The sequence below is a fragment of the Rhineura floridana genome, chromosome 3 (assembly GCF_030035675.1).
Source record: "Rhineura floridana isolate rRhiFlo1 chromosome 3, rRhiFlo1.hap2, whole genome shotgun sequence".
Lineage (NCBI taxonomy): Eukaryota > Metazoa > Chordata > Lepidosauria > Squamata > Rhineuridae > Rhineura > Rhineura floridana.
Genome location: NC_084482.1, coordinates 14,667,371 through 14,686,172, shown reverse-complemented (window position 1 = coordinate 14,686,172; position 18,802 = coordinate 14,667,371). Strand labels below are relative to the sequence as shown.

The following is an 18,802-nucleotide window of genomic DNA, read 5'->3' as shown; positions in this document are numbered from 1 at the left end:
GAATGGAGGAGCACCCATTTTTAGGCCACAGGGTTGGGCCTTTTAAGGTTCTGAAGCTCTCCACAAGGGGGTGGAGCCCGAGTAGACTGGAGGCTTAAAAGGCCTCCGTCCGCTCCCAACATTTGTCAGAGCAAATTGCTGACTTGGAGGTATCCATGGGCCAGCATCCTGTGTCCAGCCTTGCTGCACTGGATCTTTACATGACAGCACCTCACAAATTCAAAAACATAAAATATGCAAAAAGGCCAGTATTAAAAGATGCCAAATGTTACTAGAGTCAAATGCAAATACACTAGAAGAACTCAAATCAGTGCAAGATACATCCCCGCTAGTTTGATAGTATATGGTAAATAAAATGCCAGCCCTCGCTAGAGTGAAGTTATTAAAAGTCTTTAGAGGCTGGTGCACTAGGGCAGATGGGGCAGTGCCCCATCTACTTGGCTTCTTACTGTGGCTCAGCCTATCATTGACTCTGGCTTCACCGGCACTTGATTTCTCTGCCCTCTACCCTACCAGTTCCCGTGGATACCAACCTCCACTGTTAAAAGTTACATACAGGTGGTACATTATCCCTATGAAATTAGTGTGCTTAAGCAGAACAAACAATTTTAAGTGTTGGAGAAGATACAGTTAAAAAGGAACACGTTTCCATACGGGATGGTTTTGTAAAGCAGCACCAGTATTTTGGAATAAAGTATTTGGCAAAATAAGAAAGATATCAAGGCAGAATATCATATTAACTCCAAAGCTGGCTCTACTAAATGTTTATGGACAAACTGAAAATCCCTTGTCTAAAGGAGTGATTGGATGTTTCCTGAGTGCATCCAGATTGGTCATGGCATGTTTTTGAAAAGCAGCTGGAGATGTTTTTGTTGGAGTAATAGTATGCCAAACTGTGGTTTGCAGCTTCAGAGAAAAACAATTAACTCATCAAATACGTTTGGCTAAGGGCCACTCAAGAAGTATGGTGTTGTGTGTGTGTTACTGTAGTATGGAAAGAATTTATTTACTGCGCAAATCAACAAGAAACACAACAGCAGCCATCGACAATCTGTCTTCAACTAAATGAATGAACTCTCACTGAAAATATAATTTCCCCAATAATAAATGCTGGAATCATCTTCACCATCTATGCCACATGAACATGACCGGTATTTTGAAACAAACACAATGAAAACATTTTTTTTAAAGTATGTGCCATACAAATTTAGAAATAAATAATAATTTATTTTTAAATGCCTATGCTCTGGAGTGATGGATAAAAATTGGGGCAAGTTAAGAATGGTTCTAAACCCTTTTTAGGTGCTGCTTTTGAAATGTTCACTGCTCCAGCTCCAAAGCTATTGTGAAAAACCCGTTTGCTCCTGTTACCCAAGCAGTCATGGGTGGTCAGTCATATGTGCCTCTGATTGCCTCTAGCCCAAACTGTGGTCTGTGGACCACCAGTGGCCCATGAGCTTCATTGAGGGGGTCCACAGCATGTCTGTAAAAACACAATTAAAAGCAGTTTAAATTAAAAATCATACAGCATCTAGCACAGTACACTACAATGGCTAAAACAGACAGAAAAATGATTAAGTAGTCTGCCAAGACCCTCAGCAATTTTCAAGCGTCCATGGAGGAAAAAAAGTCTGGGAACCACTGGTCTAGTCTACCAGTGGTATACAGTGGCTGAATGTGCCTTAATGTTTTAGGCTGCAGGCACAGACCAAAGGCTGGTCTAGTCCAGCATCCTGTGTCCCCCGCCCCGGCCCCCACCCCCACCCCCACCGAGAGGTTTCTCAGAAGCTGCAAAGCAGATAATCAGCACAACTGCCAATTTCTGTATATCAAACGGCTATTAATGCACAGGTGCAGGAAAAAAAATGTGAAACAGCTCTTGATATGATCAGATGCTGAATCAGTTTCACTGAAGACTGACCTTTTGGGGAGGGCTACCTTAGTTTCTTTCACTGGCTTTTGGGAGTAGAAACTGATAATGAATCAACTATTTTAATCAGAACCACTGACTGATCAAAACTACTCTCCTGGCCTGCTTCTTTGTCTTTAATAGCCACTTTACCTGCCCCAGTCAATAGGTGAAGGATTCAGAACACTTGTTAAGATATGTCGATCAAGGGTGGAGAATGGCAAGCCTAGGAGTCAAATGTGGCCCTCCAAGCCTATCTATCTGGCCCTTGGGACATTTGCCAGACCACACCTTTCAGTGGCCCTGCTTTGCACCCTCCTTGAATGTCTTTGTCGGGCTGAAATGCTTCCTTGAACTCTGATCATGCCTCTTGCCTGTTGGAGTGGAGAAAAGAGAGAGGGATGTATGAGTGTGCGTAAAAACCAGCCTACTGTACAAAGGTAAAAAAATTACATTTGTTGCTCTGCCCACTTTTGTTTCTGGCCCTGCCCACCACTGGCATGTGGCCCCCAGAATGTTGCCCAGAAAGGAATGTGGCCCACAGTCTGAAAAAGGTACCCTACCCCTGTTGTAGATCAACCCTCTGTTGAAGACTTAAGAGCAAGTAAAGGGGCAGGTGAAAATTTGGCAGCTTTTCCTGGCACAGAGATTCAGCTTTGGAATTTCTAATTCCTCAGTGCATCTCTGGCAACAGAGGGGCAATTTCCAGCTGTCCTTTCTCTGTGCCATCCAGAGAAAGCTTCACTTGCTTAATTTCTGCACCTCAGGCACAAGAGCAAGTGGAGCCAGTGGAAAGGAGGTAATCCTGTTTACCACTAATGCCCTGTAATGTTTCCTGAATTTGCAATATGGTCAGTTTCCAAGAACTGTAGTGTACCCTTAAGCTGAATGATATCTTCCTGATTCTGATGGTTAATTTCTAAAGAAGAGATGGGGCAACCAAAGGTTTCCTGGAACCTCTATTCCCCAATCCCAGAAATTCTTAATAGGAAGAGAGATGCAATTTGCATGTGCCCTTTATGTTTTATGTTAACACATTCCATGACTGGAAGTGGTTAGGTTGCAGGGTTCAGCATTAACTTAAGCCATGCTTGCCTGCCAGGAAATCCCAAAAGACTAGGGCTTTTTTTTGAGGGAGGGCTGGAGAAGCATTCTGCAGTCTTACGCCTGATGCTACGCATAGAATATTGCCAACTATTTTGCCAGACTTTGCTCTTGTGAGACCTTTAAGAGCAGATTGATTTGTGCACGTTACCCAGTGATGATGCTTCTCTCTATGCTGTGAAAAAAAAATTACCTGCAGATTGAAGACATGGGAGCAGACCAAGCTGCTTTTATTCTGGTCAGTTGGCAATCTTATATACTTGCTTACTTGATAGCAAATCACTCTCAAGCAAGGCTGCAATCCTATGGACATCAACTAAAATCAGTGGGACTTACTTCTGAGTAAAAAGAGGAATAAGATCCTGCTGGATGAGTGCACTAAATTGTAAGTCATAACTGTTGCTGAGGTTTAGGTTATTACACGAGGAAACAAGATATTACAGTGTGATGTGCTCCCTCTTGACATTACATCTGCTCCATCCCCCAGCACAACAGTAATTCAGGCTTTCTGTGGCTACTGAGTGCATCCAATTCTCATCAGGATATGGGTTTCCTCCTTAGGGCCTCCCGCCCCTCCAAAGAGGCGTTTGTACTTCTGCTAACCTTGGCCTTCCCCCAAGCCTGCCTCTACCTCCCTCTTGTTTGTAGGTGGTGCAGTTTTTGCTACGTAAGTACCGGCACTTACAGCCTGAACATGAGAAATAGAAGGAATAGTGTGCAGCCTCTATCCTTGATCCCAAGACGAGTGACTGCCAGTAAAAGTATTTATTAGCATTCTCAAGTCTATTTAGAAGTCACAGATATGTACCGAGGTCCTAGTCTCAGATATATGGGTACAGGCTGTGCAACTACCCGTTAGGGAGGGCAGTGTATTCTAGATCTGAGTACTGTGGTGCCACTGGGTGTTCTGCTGGCTACTATGGGTCATCAGTGCTAGTTTTTAAAAAGGCACAGGCCATTCTGATGCAGGTGTTTCTGTATATTAGACACCTGAGACCTTAGAGCCTGGAAGGATAAATACCCACTGTCTATTACACAATGGACTGAGGGCCTCACTGCCTTGGCTACACTGGGACATATTTCATACAGATGTCAATTTCGAGTGGATACCTATTTGGCCATCTGGAGGGCTTATATTAAGTTATATGCTTAATGGCTATTGCATCCATAGTGTAAACTGAGGATGGTTTATTGTTATTATGATTAGTATTCATATATTATTTTTTTGTACCTTTAACATTTTTATTTCATTGGTTATTTTCATTGCAAAATTTGCCAGTAAAAGAAGAATAAAAAAGATACCTGAGCGGAATTCAAAGCAGAAAAAGTCTCATGTAACTTCAAGTTACAGGGAATGGTGGCAGTTGCGTGCATCTCCTTATGCAGAAGGGAGAAAAGGGAGGCATCTGCTGAGACCTCCTCTTGTGCACAGCTATTAAAGGCACAGGAGTGTGGTGCTCTTCTCCACATCTAGCCTCCCCCTATAATACACACCTTCTAATTTATATTTTGGAAAGCTGTTTGTTCGCTGTGCATTTGGACACTTCTTAAGATATCATAACCAAATTTTGCATGACGGTTCCTAAGATCAAGGAGTGGGTTTTCGTCTGTGTTTGGATACAGCTGGACACCACTTTGAATTGCAAACCTTTCAAAACTGCAAAGATTTTTCCAGTATATTAGAATTCCTAAGCAATGAGGGGTACAAGGTTGCTGGTAGTGTATATACCTAGGAACGAATGTGCAACTTGAAGAGAGAGAAAAGGTTAAATAAATGCACGAAGAATAAATAGCTGTACTGGTGATAGATATAATAGCTAGGAACTGAAGAGGCAGACTACCTGGGATGATCATAGAGTTGGAAGGGACACCTGAAGTCATCTAGTCCAACCCTCTGTTTAATGCAGGCTCTGCGATGCAGGCTGCAACTACAACAAACAAACTACAACAAACCCTGAGAGGTGGCCACCCAGCCTCTGCTTTGATGCTTCCAGTGAAGAAGACCTCACATCTTCCCAAGGCAGCCTGTTCCACTGTCAAGCAACTGGCACTGTCAGGTTTGCTGAAAACAAAGAAGGGATGGCTGTCTCCATCCTATATTGCTTGTGAACCTCCCTGAGAGGCATGTGGCTGGCCACTGCTAGATCCAAGCATTCAAGACCCCATGAATACTTGGTTGGGCACAGCAGTGACGTTTCTGAGACTCTTACGCCAGGGATCTTAGACCTCTTTAATAATAGCATAGCTGTATGTTGCCAGGTGAAAGCTTTTCCTCATTTTTAGGAGACACCCTACAGCAGGGGTGGGCAGACATGATGTTTGTGGGATCTACTTTTCTATTTTTTCCTAGAACTTCCATGATTCACGAACTGTAGCCAGATGCAAAAGGCATACAATTTTTTGTTCTATGTCCAGGAACCTGCTTTGAGTACCAGAACGAACTTAATCCCACAGTCCTTTCATCCAAAGATCCGCTCCCTCCCCAGCTTCCTTCCCTTCAACAGTATAATTGGAGCAGGAGAAGACACCTTGATGTTGCTATTGTTAAGCCAACGGAGAGAGCGAAATCCTTGCCGATCACCTAGAGATATATTGGTAGATCCCTATCAACCACCACACCAGGCTATGATTAAACATATAGCTGTATGCACCCTATGCATGTTTACAATCCATGTCCCAGGGGGATTAGGGCTGTAGCTCAAGGGCAGAGCATTTGCCTTGCATGCAGAAGTGCCAGGTTCAGTCCTCAGCATCTCCAGGTAGGGCTTGGAAACGCCCTGTCTGAAACCGTGAAGCAGCCTTTCCCAACCAGTGTGCCTCCAGATGTTGTTGGACCACAACTCCCATCAGCCTCAGCCAGCATTGCCAATGGTCAGGAAAGATGGGAATTGTGGTCCAACAACATCTGGAGGCACACTGGTTGGGAAAGGCTGTCTTGGAGAGCTGCTGCCAGAGGTGGGGAACCTTTGTCAGCTTGAGGGCCACATTCCCTTCTGGCAACCTTTTGGGGGCCAGAGACCGGTGGTGGCCAGGGCTAGAAGCAAAAGTGGGCAGAGCAATACATGTGAAGGCCTGCGGTTCCCCATCCCTGGTGGTGTGCAGACAATACTGAGCTAGATGAGCCAATGGATCGGGCTTCGGAATAAGTCAGCTTTCTGTGCGCCCAAGCGTGCATAAGCCCGAATGTGGAATGCTGCCTTGTGGCTTCTGAACGTCCTCAGAGGTTCTCTCGCCGCAGTTGAGCTCTGGGGTGGAAAACAGCCCAGCGTCTACGGCGCGGTCCCGGCGGATTCTCAGCACAGCCTTGTTATAGCCGCCCCAAAAGATAACTCGGAGAAACCAGTCGCGCTTGTGCGCTGCTTGGCTGCGCCCTGCCCTGCCCTGCCCTGCCCTCTTTCTCCGTTCAACCTCTCCCTGCAGGTTGAACCACCAGGCGCTGCCGCGTCGCAGCTCCAGCAACAGTCGCGAGCCACCGCTGCGTTGGCCACTTGGAGAAAGTTGCGCGGCGCGACCGACGCTTCCTCAGGAATCCGGATGCGCTCGGAGGAGGCCGCCGCCCCAGCAGCGCCCGGGCTAGCTGGATTGCCCCTCGCTGGGACGCCGCCACCGCCGCCACCACACAGGGGTCTCCCTAGGCAGAAAGGGCGAGTTGATCCGGGTAATCGGAAGCAAAAAAACACACGTTGCTGTGGCTGATTGTAAGGCCGGCCTTCGCTCGGGCTCAGGATCCCCTGCTGTGGAGCCAGACAGAGGCAGTGGGCACTTGCGGGGCGGCGGCAGAGGTGGTAGGACCGGTGGGCTTTGGTGGCCCGGCGTAGGGGCCTTTTTAGTTTCGATTTCTCAGCCCCTGAAGGCACCTGCAAAGGCGAGCAGATTCGGAAAAGCAGCAACAGACGCCCCACTCCCATCCTCCACCAGAGAAATGGGGGAAGGCGGGGGGGGGTCTTCTCCCTTGTAGATCCTCGCGTGGGCGCTGCGGGGGGAGGGAGCCTGACTAAGGAAGGGTTCGCCGAAAAGCTGCCCCCCTCCCTGTTCAAGGAGGCCATTATGTGGGAGCGTACAGACGCACACACACACACATATACACACACGCGCGCGCTAATGGCGCGGGGCGGGGGGATTGGCTGCCGCTCACCCAACAACGGATGATTCAGGCGGCTTGCTTCGCCCGATCCCGCCCCTCTCCTTTTCTTTACACCAGCCCCGGCGAATCCCCGAGGCAGGGCTGAGCGCCGAGAAAGCCGTCCGGTTGCACGGGGTGACTGACGAGCGCGCAGAGGCAGGGAGAGGGTGTGTGTGTGTGTGTGTGTGTGTGTTTCTGCGTCTGTATGTGGGGGAAGTAGGTGGCTACCTGTCCTCCCCTTCCCCAAGCCACGGGAGGCAGCTAGAGGTGGTGAAACGGCATTGAGAGGGAGTGGAGAGAGGATCGGGACGGCGAGGGGGAGGGGGATAGAGGCGCTTCCTATCTTGGGGCTCACAATTTTATTTTCTCTCTTTCTGTCTGGCTGGTGTCAAAAGAACTGGCGATGGAGGCCCCACAGCTGGACCTCCTGGAATCTCCCGAGGGCTGCCCCTCCCCTCTGGAGCTCAAGTCTGCCCCCAGTAAGAAGATGTGGGTCAAGCTCCGGGCGCTGTGAGTAACCCTATTTGCTCGCCTCTTCCTCCCCTGGGCCTTTCTGCTTGGCTGTAGCACCCCCTCCCAACTCATTATCTTCCCCTTCTGGTGTTCCTTGGCACTGCTGAGTCTTTTCCATCCTTTGGAGTCAAATCTATCATTGCGATGGGCTGGCTGGGTGGCGGTGGGGGATGTTGCTGGACTGGAGATCGTGGCTGTGGGTGTAAACATGGCTGGGTTTGTAACACCCTTCCCGTCTGCCTGTGTTTTCTAGACTCTGGCCGGGGACAGGTGCATCTGGTGGCTGGCTACATCCCCTCCTGAGCCTGGGGTCTGATCAAGCTTTTGTCTGCCCCAGCAAGTTTAGGATGTTGAATTCTGTGTGTGTGCCCAGTGCTGTCATTGGGTGCTGCCGGGCTTCACCACTGGGAGGCTAATTTTTTGCTGCAGCAATTAATAGCCTTAGATGAACAAGCTGGTTAGGTGCAGGAAACCCACCTCTCCAACAGCCACCAGCTTGTTGATCTGTCAGTGGGGTTAGGGTGAGATAAAGTCATCTGCAGGCAGCGTAAGCAGTTGAAGGGAGCGGGCATTTTAAAGGTATTTATTTGGGGAGGTGCATCCATGGGGTCTAGGAACTTGCAGTGCATTCCAGAGAAAACTCTTTTGCACTCCTGTTGGTGTGACATAGTGCTTGCATCGCACCAATTGGCGTGGAAAGTAGCACTGATAACAATCACCCCCAAAACAATAGTGCATGGAAGAAAACATAAGAACATAACATTTTACCAATTGCTATTCTGACTGGCAGTGGTTATTTGGCAGAGGACCTTCAGATCACCTCCTTCCTGATCCTTTAAAAAAACCAACACCTGGGGATACCAGGGATTGGGCCTGTGACCTTCTTCATGCAAAGCATGCGGTCTGCCACTAAGCTATGGTCCAGTGCCTGTAACTATTTGAATATTGGTCATTGGTCCCTGGAAGGTTCCATACCTGAACTGTGCTCACACCCTCAGGGGAAGGCCCATAGCTCAGTGATCGAGCATCTGCTTTGCATGCAAAAGGCCGTAGGTGCAATCTCTGGCGTCTCCAGCCGTTGCTGGTCATTGTGGAAGGTTCAACTAGATACTGAGTGAGGTGAACCAATGGTCTGACTCAGTAGTAGGCAGGTTCCTATGTTCCTATGCTGACCACACTGGTGTGGCACGGTGGTTATGAGACTGAGCTATAGATCAGGCAGTCCCTGGTTCAAATTTTGCCTCTGCCATGAAATTACTAGGAGACAGTGATGGCTGGTGGCTCCATGTCACTGGGATGATGGAATCCGTTCCGGGTTTTAGGCTGAACTTTCAAGGAGCTGCCCAAGGTGCTGAACTCATTTTGGGAATATATCTCAGCACCTGGCACAGCTCCTTGAAAATTCAGACTAAAACCCAGAGCGGATTCCACCGTCCCACTGACATGGAGTCACCAGCCATCACTGCTAGGGGGCCTTAGCCAAGCCCGTGTTTGCTGAATCTTATCCCCATCAGCAGCGTAGGGATGGTAATACTGACTTTCTTGCCTTACAGGGTATCTGTAAGAATTACAATGTGGTCATGGTGTGTGTGAAGCACTTCGAAATGTTTAAAAATGCTAAGCATTATTATGACTACTGAGTTCCAGGATCCCGGCAAACCCTGTGTTGCGTGTAGGTGGCAAAAATAAACCAATGCTGCAATCCTAAGCCCACTTAGCAGGGAGCAAACTCTATTGGGCTCAGTGTAATTTACGTCTGAGTAAACATCCTGGAGATTGCACTGTAAAGCAGCTACCAGTCACCAAAGAGATCTGTGCCCTTAAAGGCTTCTTTTATTGTTGCAAAACTGATGTTCCTTTCATTGGTCAAAGTGCATATGTTTGTGTTGGTGGGAACAGCTGGCTGTGATATGATGTGTCTGTGAATACAAAGTCCCAGTTCCTGGCTGCTGCAACTCTTGCATCTTATTCCCTCGCCACCTGAAGGCAAAGAGGTCTCCTTTGAAAAGCTGCCCTTGAAAGAGTCTTTTCAAGAGGGAGCGAAGGGATAATCAGGAAGCCGCTTAAGGTTGCCTTCGTTGTACAATTTTGCCCCCACATTAGATCTCTTGAAATGTTTGCATATGCTGAAAACACTTCAGCTGGAATTGTGGGATTGCAAGGCTAGATGTGACCTGGAGGGGATGTGTGGGGCCATAGCTCAGCCCTGGAGCATCTGCTGTGCATGAGGAAGGTCCCAGGTTCAGTCCCCAGCACCTTCAGGTTGGGCTGAGAGAGGCTCCTGTCTGAAGCCCTGGAGAGCTGCTGCCTGTCAGCTTTGACAAAGCTGAGCCAGATGGGCCGATGGTCTGGTGCAGACCATGGCAGCTTCCTAAATTCCTGTAAAGTCATCCTTTGCTCCATAGTGCCACTCCACCCTCCCCAATTGTACAGGAGAACAAGAGTAGTGTAGTAGTTAGAGAGTGTTGGACATCATGCCTGTTGTATGTCTGCATAATGACAGCATGAGCAAATCCCCACATCAGCCATGAAGCTTGTTGGGTGACCTTGGCTCAGTCATCATCTCTTAGCCTGGTCTACTTCCAAGGGTTGTTGTGAGGATAAAAAAGGGAAGACAATACCATTTGGGCCACCCTGCGATCCTTGAAGGGATGGTGGGATCGAAATGAAATGTAGCACAGTGTCCGAGGATGCCCCATGCGCCCAATAGTTGACCCATCCACATACTTAGGTTTTCTGATTTTCCTCATCCTGGCTCTCTAGGAATGTGGTTGAAGCTCCATGGGGCCATTTGTGAATCAGGTTCTATGGGGATTGCACTGTTACGTGTGTTATGTTTGAAGCCATTTGTTAATGAAACAAAGCGCTGATTAACACCTAGCTGTGACCATCCAACGCTTGCAAAGGACTGAATGGGAAGGAGCGTGCTTACCTGCCAACTTCTCAGCAAGGTTGCGTTTTAATTCATCAGGAATGTTTTCAGAGGAGGGGAGAAACTCCCTCTGTGGTGCGGTTACAGTGTGTCCAGTTTTAATGTCTTGCCAACAAACTTCTGTTGCTATTGATACTACTTTTTCCTTGCCTCTAGGCTGACAACCAGGGAGCAGTTGGCATTGCTCTGGGAACAGATGGGTTGTGGGGATCTCTTGCTGGTGGTTTAAACATGTTGCTTGTTAAGTACTCTTGGGGTCAGTTAGGTGGGAAAAGGTAGATCAGGCTCTGCTGGTGGATCTGTGGGTGATTTGAAGTAGAAAGGCAAGGAATAACAACAACAAAATGACTCCTCCTTGCCAAATTATAATGAAGAAGTGTTTGTGTGTGGGAATAGGAGATGATCTTTGTGTGAAAGAACTGTGAGCTCAGTTCAGTTCTAGTACTGGAACGCATTCTTGGGCTTGGAATTTGTTAGTTCTAAGTGTTTGCCTTTTGTTCCTGGCTACAGTTGGCAGAGCTTGGAGTTCTAGTAAAAAAACAAAGAATGTGCCACAAGCGTGAAGCCTCCCCCCCCCCCGCCCAGTATAACTACTTAACAGCTTCTGATGCTGAAGACTGCCTGGAAATCATGGTATGGTTTGAAAGCCTAAGTAGATGGGCTTAAGTGTCTAGCATCTTCCAGGACTTGGGGGGTCAGCTGCACTGTACTTTTCTCTACTTAGGGTAGCATCTCTCTTTTTCAGAGTTGGTGTACAAGATATTTTATGATCTTGGCCTGATCTGAAATCTTCAGGGGTGAACATTTCTGGTGCAAAAAGGGGCATTCGGAAGCTCCCAGAATGTTTCTTAGAAGACTTCCCAAAACCTACATGCCATTGCCTTGATCAGCTGCAGCTTCGGGGCAATTATTTTGCTTAAAAATCATCCTTCTCCCGTGTAACAGTGATGTTGTTGAATAACTGGATCTAATTGGCTCTGTGATGATGGTGTAATTTCTTACTCAGAGAAAGAAGGCCAGTGTTTCAACAGAATGGCAGTAATGCTTCTACCAATCAGGACTGCAGAAGGCTCACCCCTGAGTGTGATTTTGGCTGCCTGAATGTCAAGATATTGGACTGGTGGCTGGGTGTGTGGGAGCTGTGGAGAACATCCCCCCCCCATATCAGCTTAACCCTATTTGGCAGGCATGTTCCTATACTGTGCTGTCGAAAAAACTCAGGAAAGAGAATCCTTTAAGTCTATGGCTAAGTTGCTTCTCATAACCAACGAGCAAACCATATTGCCTGAATGCTAGCATCTCTCAAGCCATCAAGCCCAATATTTTTCATTAGGGTTGCACCAAAAGAGCTGATCATGGTTTGTGTTTGGATTGGCTTTGTGAACCCAAGGAGGGTCGGGGGACCTGTGGCCATCCATATACTGTTGCACCTCAACTCCCATCAGCCCCAGCAAGCATGGGCAATGGTCAGGAATGATGGGAGGTATAGCCCTGCTGCAACATCTGGAGGGTTACAGGGTCCCCGTCCCTGGTCTAGAAATACCACCCGTTTTTGGCTCTTACTGTGAACACATTTGTATGCTTTCAGTGCTATACTTCTTGGTACTGTATCCCTTTTTTTACTCCTGAATGTCCTTGGCCTCATTTTCCCTTTCTGCCATCTATTTCTGTCGATCAAACAATTGAATCCACATGATGATGTCACAGTGTTATGTCTGACTGTGATGTCATGGCGGGGGAATTAGGTATTTCCTAAAATATGTATCTATCTGTCTGTGTGTCTGTCTGTCTATAGTGAATCTGTTTGGCTGCATCAAATGTGCAACTTTTGAAAATAATATTTAAACCAGAGGAAGTGTAGTGCAGTCCCAGTCTCTCCCTCTCCCTCTCTTGCACGCACGCACACACAAAATGGTGTTTTTCTTTCTCTCACATCCACTGTTTTTGAATGTCAGTGAAAGTCCTTGGCTCAGTACCCTACAGGGATGATTGCTGCAAAATTGACCAGAATACATTTATTTATTTATTATTACAATTCATCTCTCATCTTTCCTCCGAGGAGCTCAAGGTGGTGTACACAGTTCTCTTCCTTCCCATTTTATCTTCACAGCAACCCTGTAAGGTAGCTTCGGCTGAGAGGCAGTAACTGGCCCAAGGTCACCCAGTGAGCTTTATGGCTGAGGGTGTGTGTGTGTGTGTGTGTGTGTGGGTTGAGCTCTCATCTCCTAGGACCTAGTCCAACACTCTCGAACTACTACACTACTCTTGTTGTCCTGTACATCTGCCCTCTCTGAGCCTTTAATTTTTGGTAGCATCAAGAATGTTCTTGATGCTGCACAGGATATAGAACAGGACCACAATCTTTGTCCACGTGGATGAGATATGAATAGGGAAGAGGCCAGGGATTGCCAGTGAGGTAAATAACCAGAGAAGAATTGGTTGGATATGGGAAAGGGTTCAGCAACTTCTGCAAGGGAGAGCCAGCCATTGGAAAAGACCTTTCATTACCTTCCATTTGTGCTGTTGATTGACGGGCACTTTGTCTGCTTGCTGCAACATTTGTTTCTTTCCTTACATATATACCCTGCCTTTCTTCCGTCATGGAACCCAAGGCAACATACACGTCGTTCCCAGGCAGTCTCCCATCCAGGCATGGAGCAGACCTGACCTACTTAGCTTCAGCAAGGTGGTAGCCTCATGTACGTTCAGACCATGCCCTCTCTCTAGGGAAGTGTTAGGGCACATCCAAGCAATTGTGGGGAGGGACAGGTGAAGCTAGGGACTGTTCAGGCAAAGGATGGGACTTAGGGAAGAGGTGGCTTGATGAGGAGAGCCCAGGCTGTTCTTTCTGAACAGGGGGCAGCCTAATGCAGAGATGGAAGGAAGCATCAATGAACCTCAACCCCCCCCCCATTGGCGCTGGGGACAGATGATTCCCTCATCTGTGAGCTGAAAGCAGATTTGAAAGAGGGATGATGACTGTTTGCGCTATGCACACTCGTCCCACTTTCACCTCAGGTAAACAGAGTTAGCAAGTCTTTTGTATTCTTTTAAAAATCTGCCAGCCCTTTTACAGGTGACCGTAAGCCCCCCCCCCGAAAGGGGGGAAGTGTAAGTGCACTGTGGGAAGTGACCCCTCAAACCAGTTTGACTTCTCTTATCTGCCTATCTCCATCTTGGATTTTCTGGATAGGACATAACTCACCTGCAGGGTTGTGGGAGCTGTTTTCTCATCCCCTGGGAGGGTCCAGCGCTTGAGGGGATGCCAGTCTGTGTGTGTGCTTTTCTCCTTCTAACGTTTAGGATGCAAATTAAGTCCACCTTGTCTTGCCTAGCCTATGGCAATATTTTAGAATAATTGAGCTTCTGCTGCTTACTGCTGGCTTTCTCTACCACTGTTAGGTTTTTTTGGTTGCAATTTTAATGATTGTACTGTGTTTTTGTCTTTAAAATATTACGCTGATATTTAAAGACACTTTCCAAAATGCCTAGAGCAACCTTTTCCAACCTGTGGCTGTCCAGATTATGTTGGATGTGCAACTCTCATCAGACCAGGCGGCATAGCCAGTGGCCAGGAATGGTGGGAGTTGGAGCATTTGGAAGGCACCAGGCTGGGGAAGGCTGAGCTAGAGTAAAATATTTTGTAGGAGGCGGGTGTGTGTGTGTAATAAATATTAGTGTAATTACTTGTATGGGGGGGTTGCTGCCTGCTCTCCCTCCGCTCATCCTTGATTGTTTCTTTCTCTCCCAGCTGGATGGTGATTGGCTGAGAAACACCTGTGCGGCTGGTCTTGGGACTGTATGAGGGTTTCATGCTGCTGTGGATGCACACTTATAGTGCCTTGGAGGGACTGAGAAACCCTGGAAGGGGAGAGAAGGAAACATGGCTCATAGGAGTGTCAGAAGCTGCCTTCTATCACGTCAGCCCACTGGTCCATCTAGCTCAGTACAGTCTACACTGACTGGCAGTGGCTCTCCAGGGTTTCAAACAGGGAACAGCCCCAGCCTAACCTGAAGATTCTGGGGATTGAACCTGGGACCTTCTGCATGCAAGGCAGATGCTCTACCACTGAGCTATGGCCCTTCGACCCACCTTCTTTTTAAGATTGTGTGGGAAGGACCACACTAAAATTTATTTATTTATTTTTATTTATTTATTTTCATTTCTAGACCGCCCATAGCTAATAGCTCTCTGGGCGGTGTACAAACAGGATTAAAATACAATATAGAATAAAATCAGTAACAGAGGAACACATTAAACTAAAAACATTAAACATAAAGCATTAAACATTAAAATGCCTGGGAGTACAGCCAGGTCTTAACCTGGCGCCTAAAAGAAAGAACCGTAGGCGGCAGGCGTATTTCCTCCGGTAAGCTGTTCCACAATTCGGGGGCCACCACAGAAAAGGCCCTAGATCTAGTAACAGTCCTCCGGGCATCCTGGTGAGTTGGTACCCGGAGGAGGGCCTTAGATCCTCCAGCCCACTTCACCCCTCTCTCTGATTTGACTTCTGACGCTCATGTGGCTCTCTTTCGTGTGCCTAGCCCCTTCCACATTGTTCCTACAGCCTTGCATTCATTGCGGCAGCACAGATGGCTCTATAAAGGAGCAGCAGCCATGCCTCTCCCCCAGTGTAAGAATTTATTTTGTTGAATTTTATTTTCAGTGCTTGTGTGGCACCCAAAAAAGAGTGTTCTCTCAGTGGCCTACAAGAAGAAAACATTAAGATGCCATAGCAGTCAGTCAGCTGTCAATATTTTAAAAAGTAGCAACATAATTTTTTTTAGCAGCGGCAAGTAAAACAGTATGGTATGGTGCAGGGCATCTCTGAAAACAGAATTTAAAATTCCGTGGAGGAAAAGTGCACAGATCTAAAAAGCCTGGAGAGAAAAAAGAAAAAAGAGGTGGCCCTCCTTCAAGAGCAGAGAGAGAGAGAAATGTAAGGATTTAGTCTGGAATCAGTCTTGTTTGAAATCATCAGAAAAGTGAATAAGGTCCAGAAAGAACTGTGTATATATAGCAATATTTTTAGTCACCAGTTCCTCCAAGGAGTTGATATATGTTGTCCTTGCCTTTTATCTCACAACAACCCTTTGAGGTAGGTTGGACAGTGAGCATGAGTTGCTGAAGACCACCTAGTAAGGTTTTGAATCTGGGTCTCCTGTGTCCACATCCAGCACTGTTGCTGCTACATTCCACATGTTGTATGGGCAGAGCTATCCAACACATTGTTGCATACCTGTCTCACCTAGCTCAGAAGATGCTGGGCTGGCTGGAACAGACTTGGTTGAGACACTAGTGAGTTAGCTTTGAGATTTAGGTCCAGTAAAGTTTGGACATAATTTGAATTGGGGTTGATTCACACAATCCCTTTTGCATGCCAAATGTGGTTGATTGCATCCTTATTTAAGGAGGCTGTATGTCAAAACCGAGGCTACATGGTAGAGCTGTGCGCGACTGATCCGTTGCTTGCTCAGCTTTCCCATCAGTGGATGATGAATTTGTGAATTTTCTTCCAGCTACTTGAATGATGAAACCATCAGTGCACATCTCAGCTGCATTGAGAGGCCTATTTGAATCTGCTGTCAGGAGGCACCTATGTTCAAATGCCTAGTTATGTTGGTTTTTGAAACTCTTAGTGGTGCTTTAGCCTTTCTTTCTCCTGGCTCAGTGATGGCTTGAGGCAGACAGATTTTGTCTAAATAAAAAGTTAGGTTTACAGTTGCCAGTGAGCTTTGAAATTTGTGAGAGATCAAGTTAGTCTGGTTAGGTGTAATGAACGAGCGAAATACCTGTTTTTATTATGGACAGGGTATGTGGAGGAAGATACCCTGAACATGCCTGATGTCATCTGATCTTGGAAGCTAAGTAGGGTCAGGCCTTGAAGGCGTATAACAACAACATGTGGGGGAAGAAGATGCAAGTGTGTGCTATGCACTCAGGGATGCATTGCACCTCTCCTACTATGCTCCTATTGACATGGGAAACATATTTATTTAACACAGACAAGTTGCAGTAGTTGATGACTACCTTGCTGTGACTATCTTACATGTATGCTTTTTTTTAAAAAATGAAAAGACTGCTGTGAAGCTGATGGTCTTAAGAAATTCACAGCAAGACAACATTGGACATCCTGGCATTTTGAGTGGTTTTATGTCATGTGTGTGAATACATTTATTTTCCATGTATTGGCCTAGTGCAGAGTGTTTTTTGGATACAATTTTCTTACATTAGCTTCTGTTTGTTTGTTTGTCTAATTGGTGGTCAGATCTGCCGGCATCAGGTGTAGTGGGCAGATGTTGTCAACATCATCACGTTATCTCCAAGTGTAGTACTTTACTTTTCCCCAGAGGAATGAATAACAATTGCTCACTCAAAGCATCATAAAACTGTCAGCAATAAAAAACATATAAAAACAATTTCAAATCCAGCATAGATCTAGACTGGGAGTAAAAAAAATTATCTTCTTGGCTTGTTGAAAAAAGTATATCTTCAATAAGGCTATAGAGATGGTGTCGGTCTGTTATATGTGTTCCGAAGGGTTAGGGCCACCACACTTAGGCCCAGTTCCTACATTGTACACAGAGCAGAGCTCATTGATGAGGATTTTTTGTTTAAGGACTTGTAAATTTGACGTGTGTTTTAATATGTAACTTTAGAATGTTATTTTGAAACAATTTAGGCTAGCTTTGTTTTTAACATCTGATTTTATTGGAAATTTGTGTGCGCATTTTATATTTTATGTAAAACACTTAAAGCTGTTTATGATTAAGCACTATATACATTTTGTTAAATAAATGCAAAAAAATAAAAATAAAAATGGTATCTGCAGGAGGTTTTTTTGCAGTCTCCCTATATGACAAACTGAGTTAACAAACTGAAGCTCAATCCAGACAAGACTGAGATGCTGTTGGTGGATGGGTTCTCTGATCGGATGGTGGATATATACCCTGTCCTGGACGGGGTTACACTCCCCCTAAAGGACCGGGTTCGTAGTCTGGGAGTCTTTTTAGACTCTTCCCTCTCACTTGAGGCTCAAGTAGCCTCGGTGGTTAGGAATGCGTTTTACCAACTTCGGTTGGTAGCCCAGCTACGTCCCTATTTGAGTAAAGAGGACCTTACATCAGTGGTACATGCTCTGGTAACCTCACGTTTGGATTACTGTAATGCGCTTTACGTAGGGCTACCTTTGAAGACAGTTTGGAAGCTACAACTAGTGAAAAATGCGGCGGCCAGATTGCTGACAAGGACCAAGCGGTCCGAGCATATAACACCTGTTCTGGCCAGCTTGCACTGGTTGCCAATATGTTTCCGGGCTAGATTCAAAGTGTTGGTATTAACCTATAAAGCCTTATACGGTGCGGGACCACGATACCTTGCGGAACGCCTCTTCCGATATGAACCGGCCCGTGCACTACGTTCTGCTACGAAGGCCCTCCTCCGGGTTCCAACTCACAGGGAGGCCCGGAGGGTGATGACAAGATCTAGGGCCTTCTCAGTGGTGGCCCCCGAACTATGGAACAGTCTCCCTGAGGAAGTACGCCTGGCGCCGACTCTGCTTTCCTTCCGGCGCCAGGTCAAAACCTTCCTATTCTCTGAAGCATTTTAAGTTACACTGATTTAATTTTAAAAATGTTTATTGTGTTGGATTGTTGCTTGTATTTTAGTATTGTTTTGTTATTTATTGTATTTTTATGCTGTTTTATGTTCACCGCCCAGAGAGCTATTGCTAGTCGGGCGGTATATAAATTTAATAAATAAATAAATAAATAAATGACATTTATTTGGGAGACAGTAAAAAAAGGGACAGTATTGGGATGGGACAAAACCTTCTCCGGCTCACTCCACTGTATACCAACTTTCACCCAGCCCATATCGAAATAATCTCCCCAGCCCCCCAGTTCTGTTTTTGATCACACCAGAGTATGATGGAAAGTAGGGCATAAGTTTCCATTTTGCAGACAGGGACCTGAAGCTGGCAGTGGCTTGGCTAAAGCCAACCATTGATTCCATGGCTCATCACCTGCTGAAGTTGGGGAAGGGCCATGGCTCACTGGCAGAGCAACTGCTTTGCATCCAGAAGGTCCCAGGTTCAATCCCCAGCATCTCCAGGTAGGGCTGAGAGAAATCCCTGCCTGAAACCCTAGAGAGCTGCTGCCCGTCAGAGTAGCGACACATGTCTTGTCGTGCCGGTTCCAGTATATCTCCACCTCTCTTTTT

The 18,802-nt window shown here is 46.6% G+C and overlaps 1 protein-coding gene across 12 annotated transcripts in view; it reads left to right on the top strand.

The window, feature by feature from the left end:
- The window catches only part of PDE1B (phosphodiesterase 1B), a 210,953-nt gene that overhangs the window by 49,789 nt on the left and 142,362 nt on the right, over window positions 1-18,802 (top strand). For 7 of the 12 annotated variants that reach the window (XM_061614558.1, XM_061614563.1, XM_061614562.1 and 4 more), the window contains 2 exons: window positions 6,434-6,671; window positions 7,532-7,646. The exons of 1 other annotated variant lie outside the window; for it this stretch is intronic. In XM_061614558.1, coding sequence (XP_061470542.1) covers window positions 6,548-6,671; window positions 7,532-7,646 — 239 coding nt within the window. In that variant the 5' untranslated portion in view covers window positions 6,434-6,547. Of the gene's footprint in view, window positions 1-6,433; window positions 6,672-7,218; window positions 7,304-7,531; window positions 7,647-18,802 lie in introns of those variants that run through there. 4 more of the 12 variants (XM_061614567.1, XM_061614566.1, XM_061614565.1 and 1 more) reach the window with 2 other exon arrangements.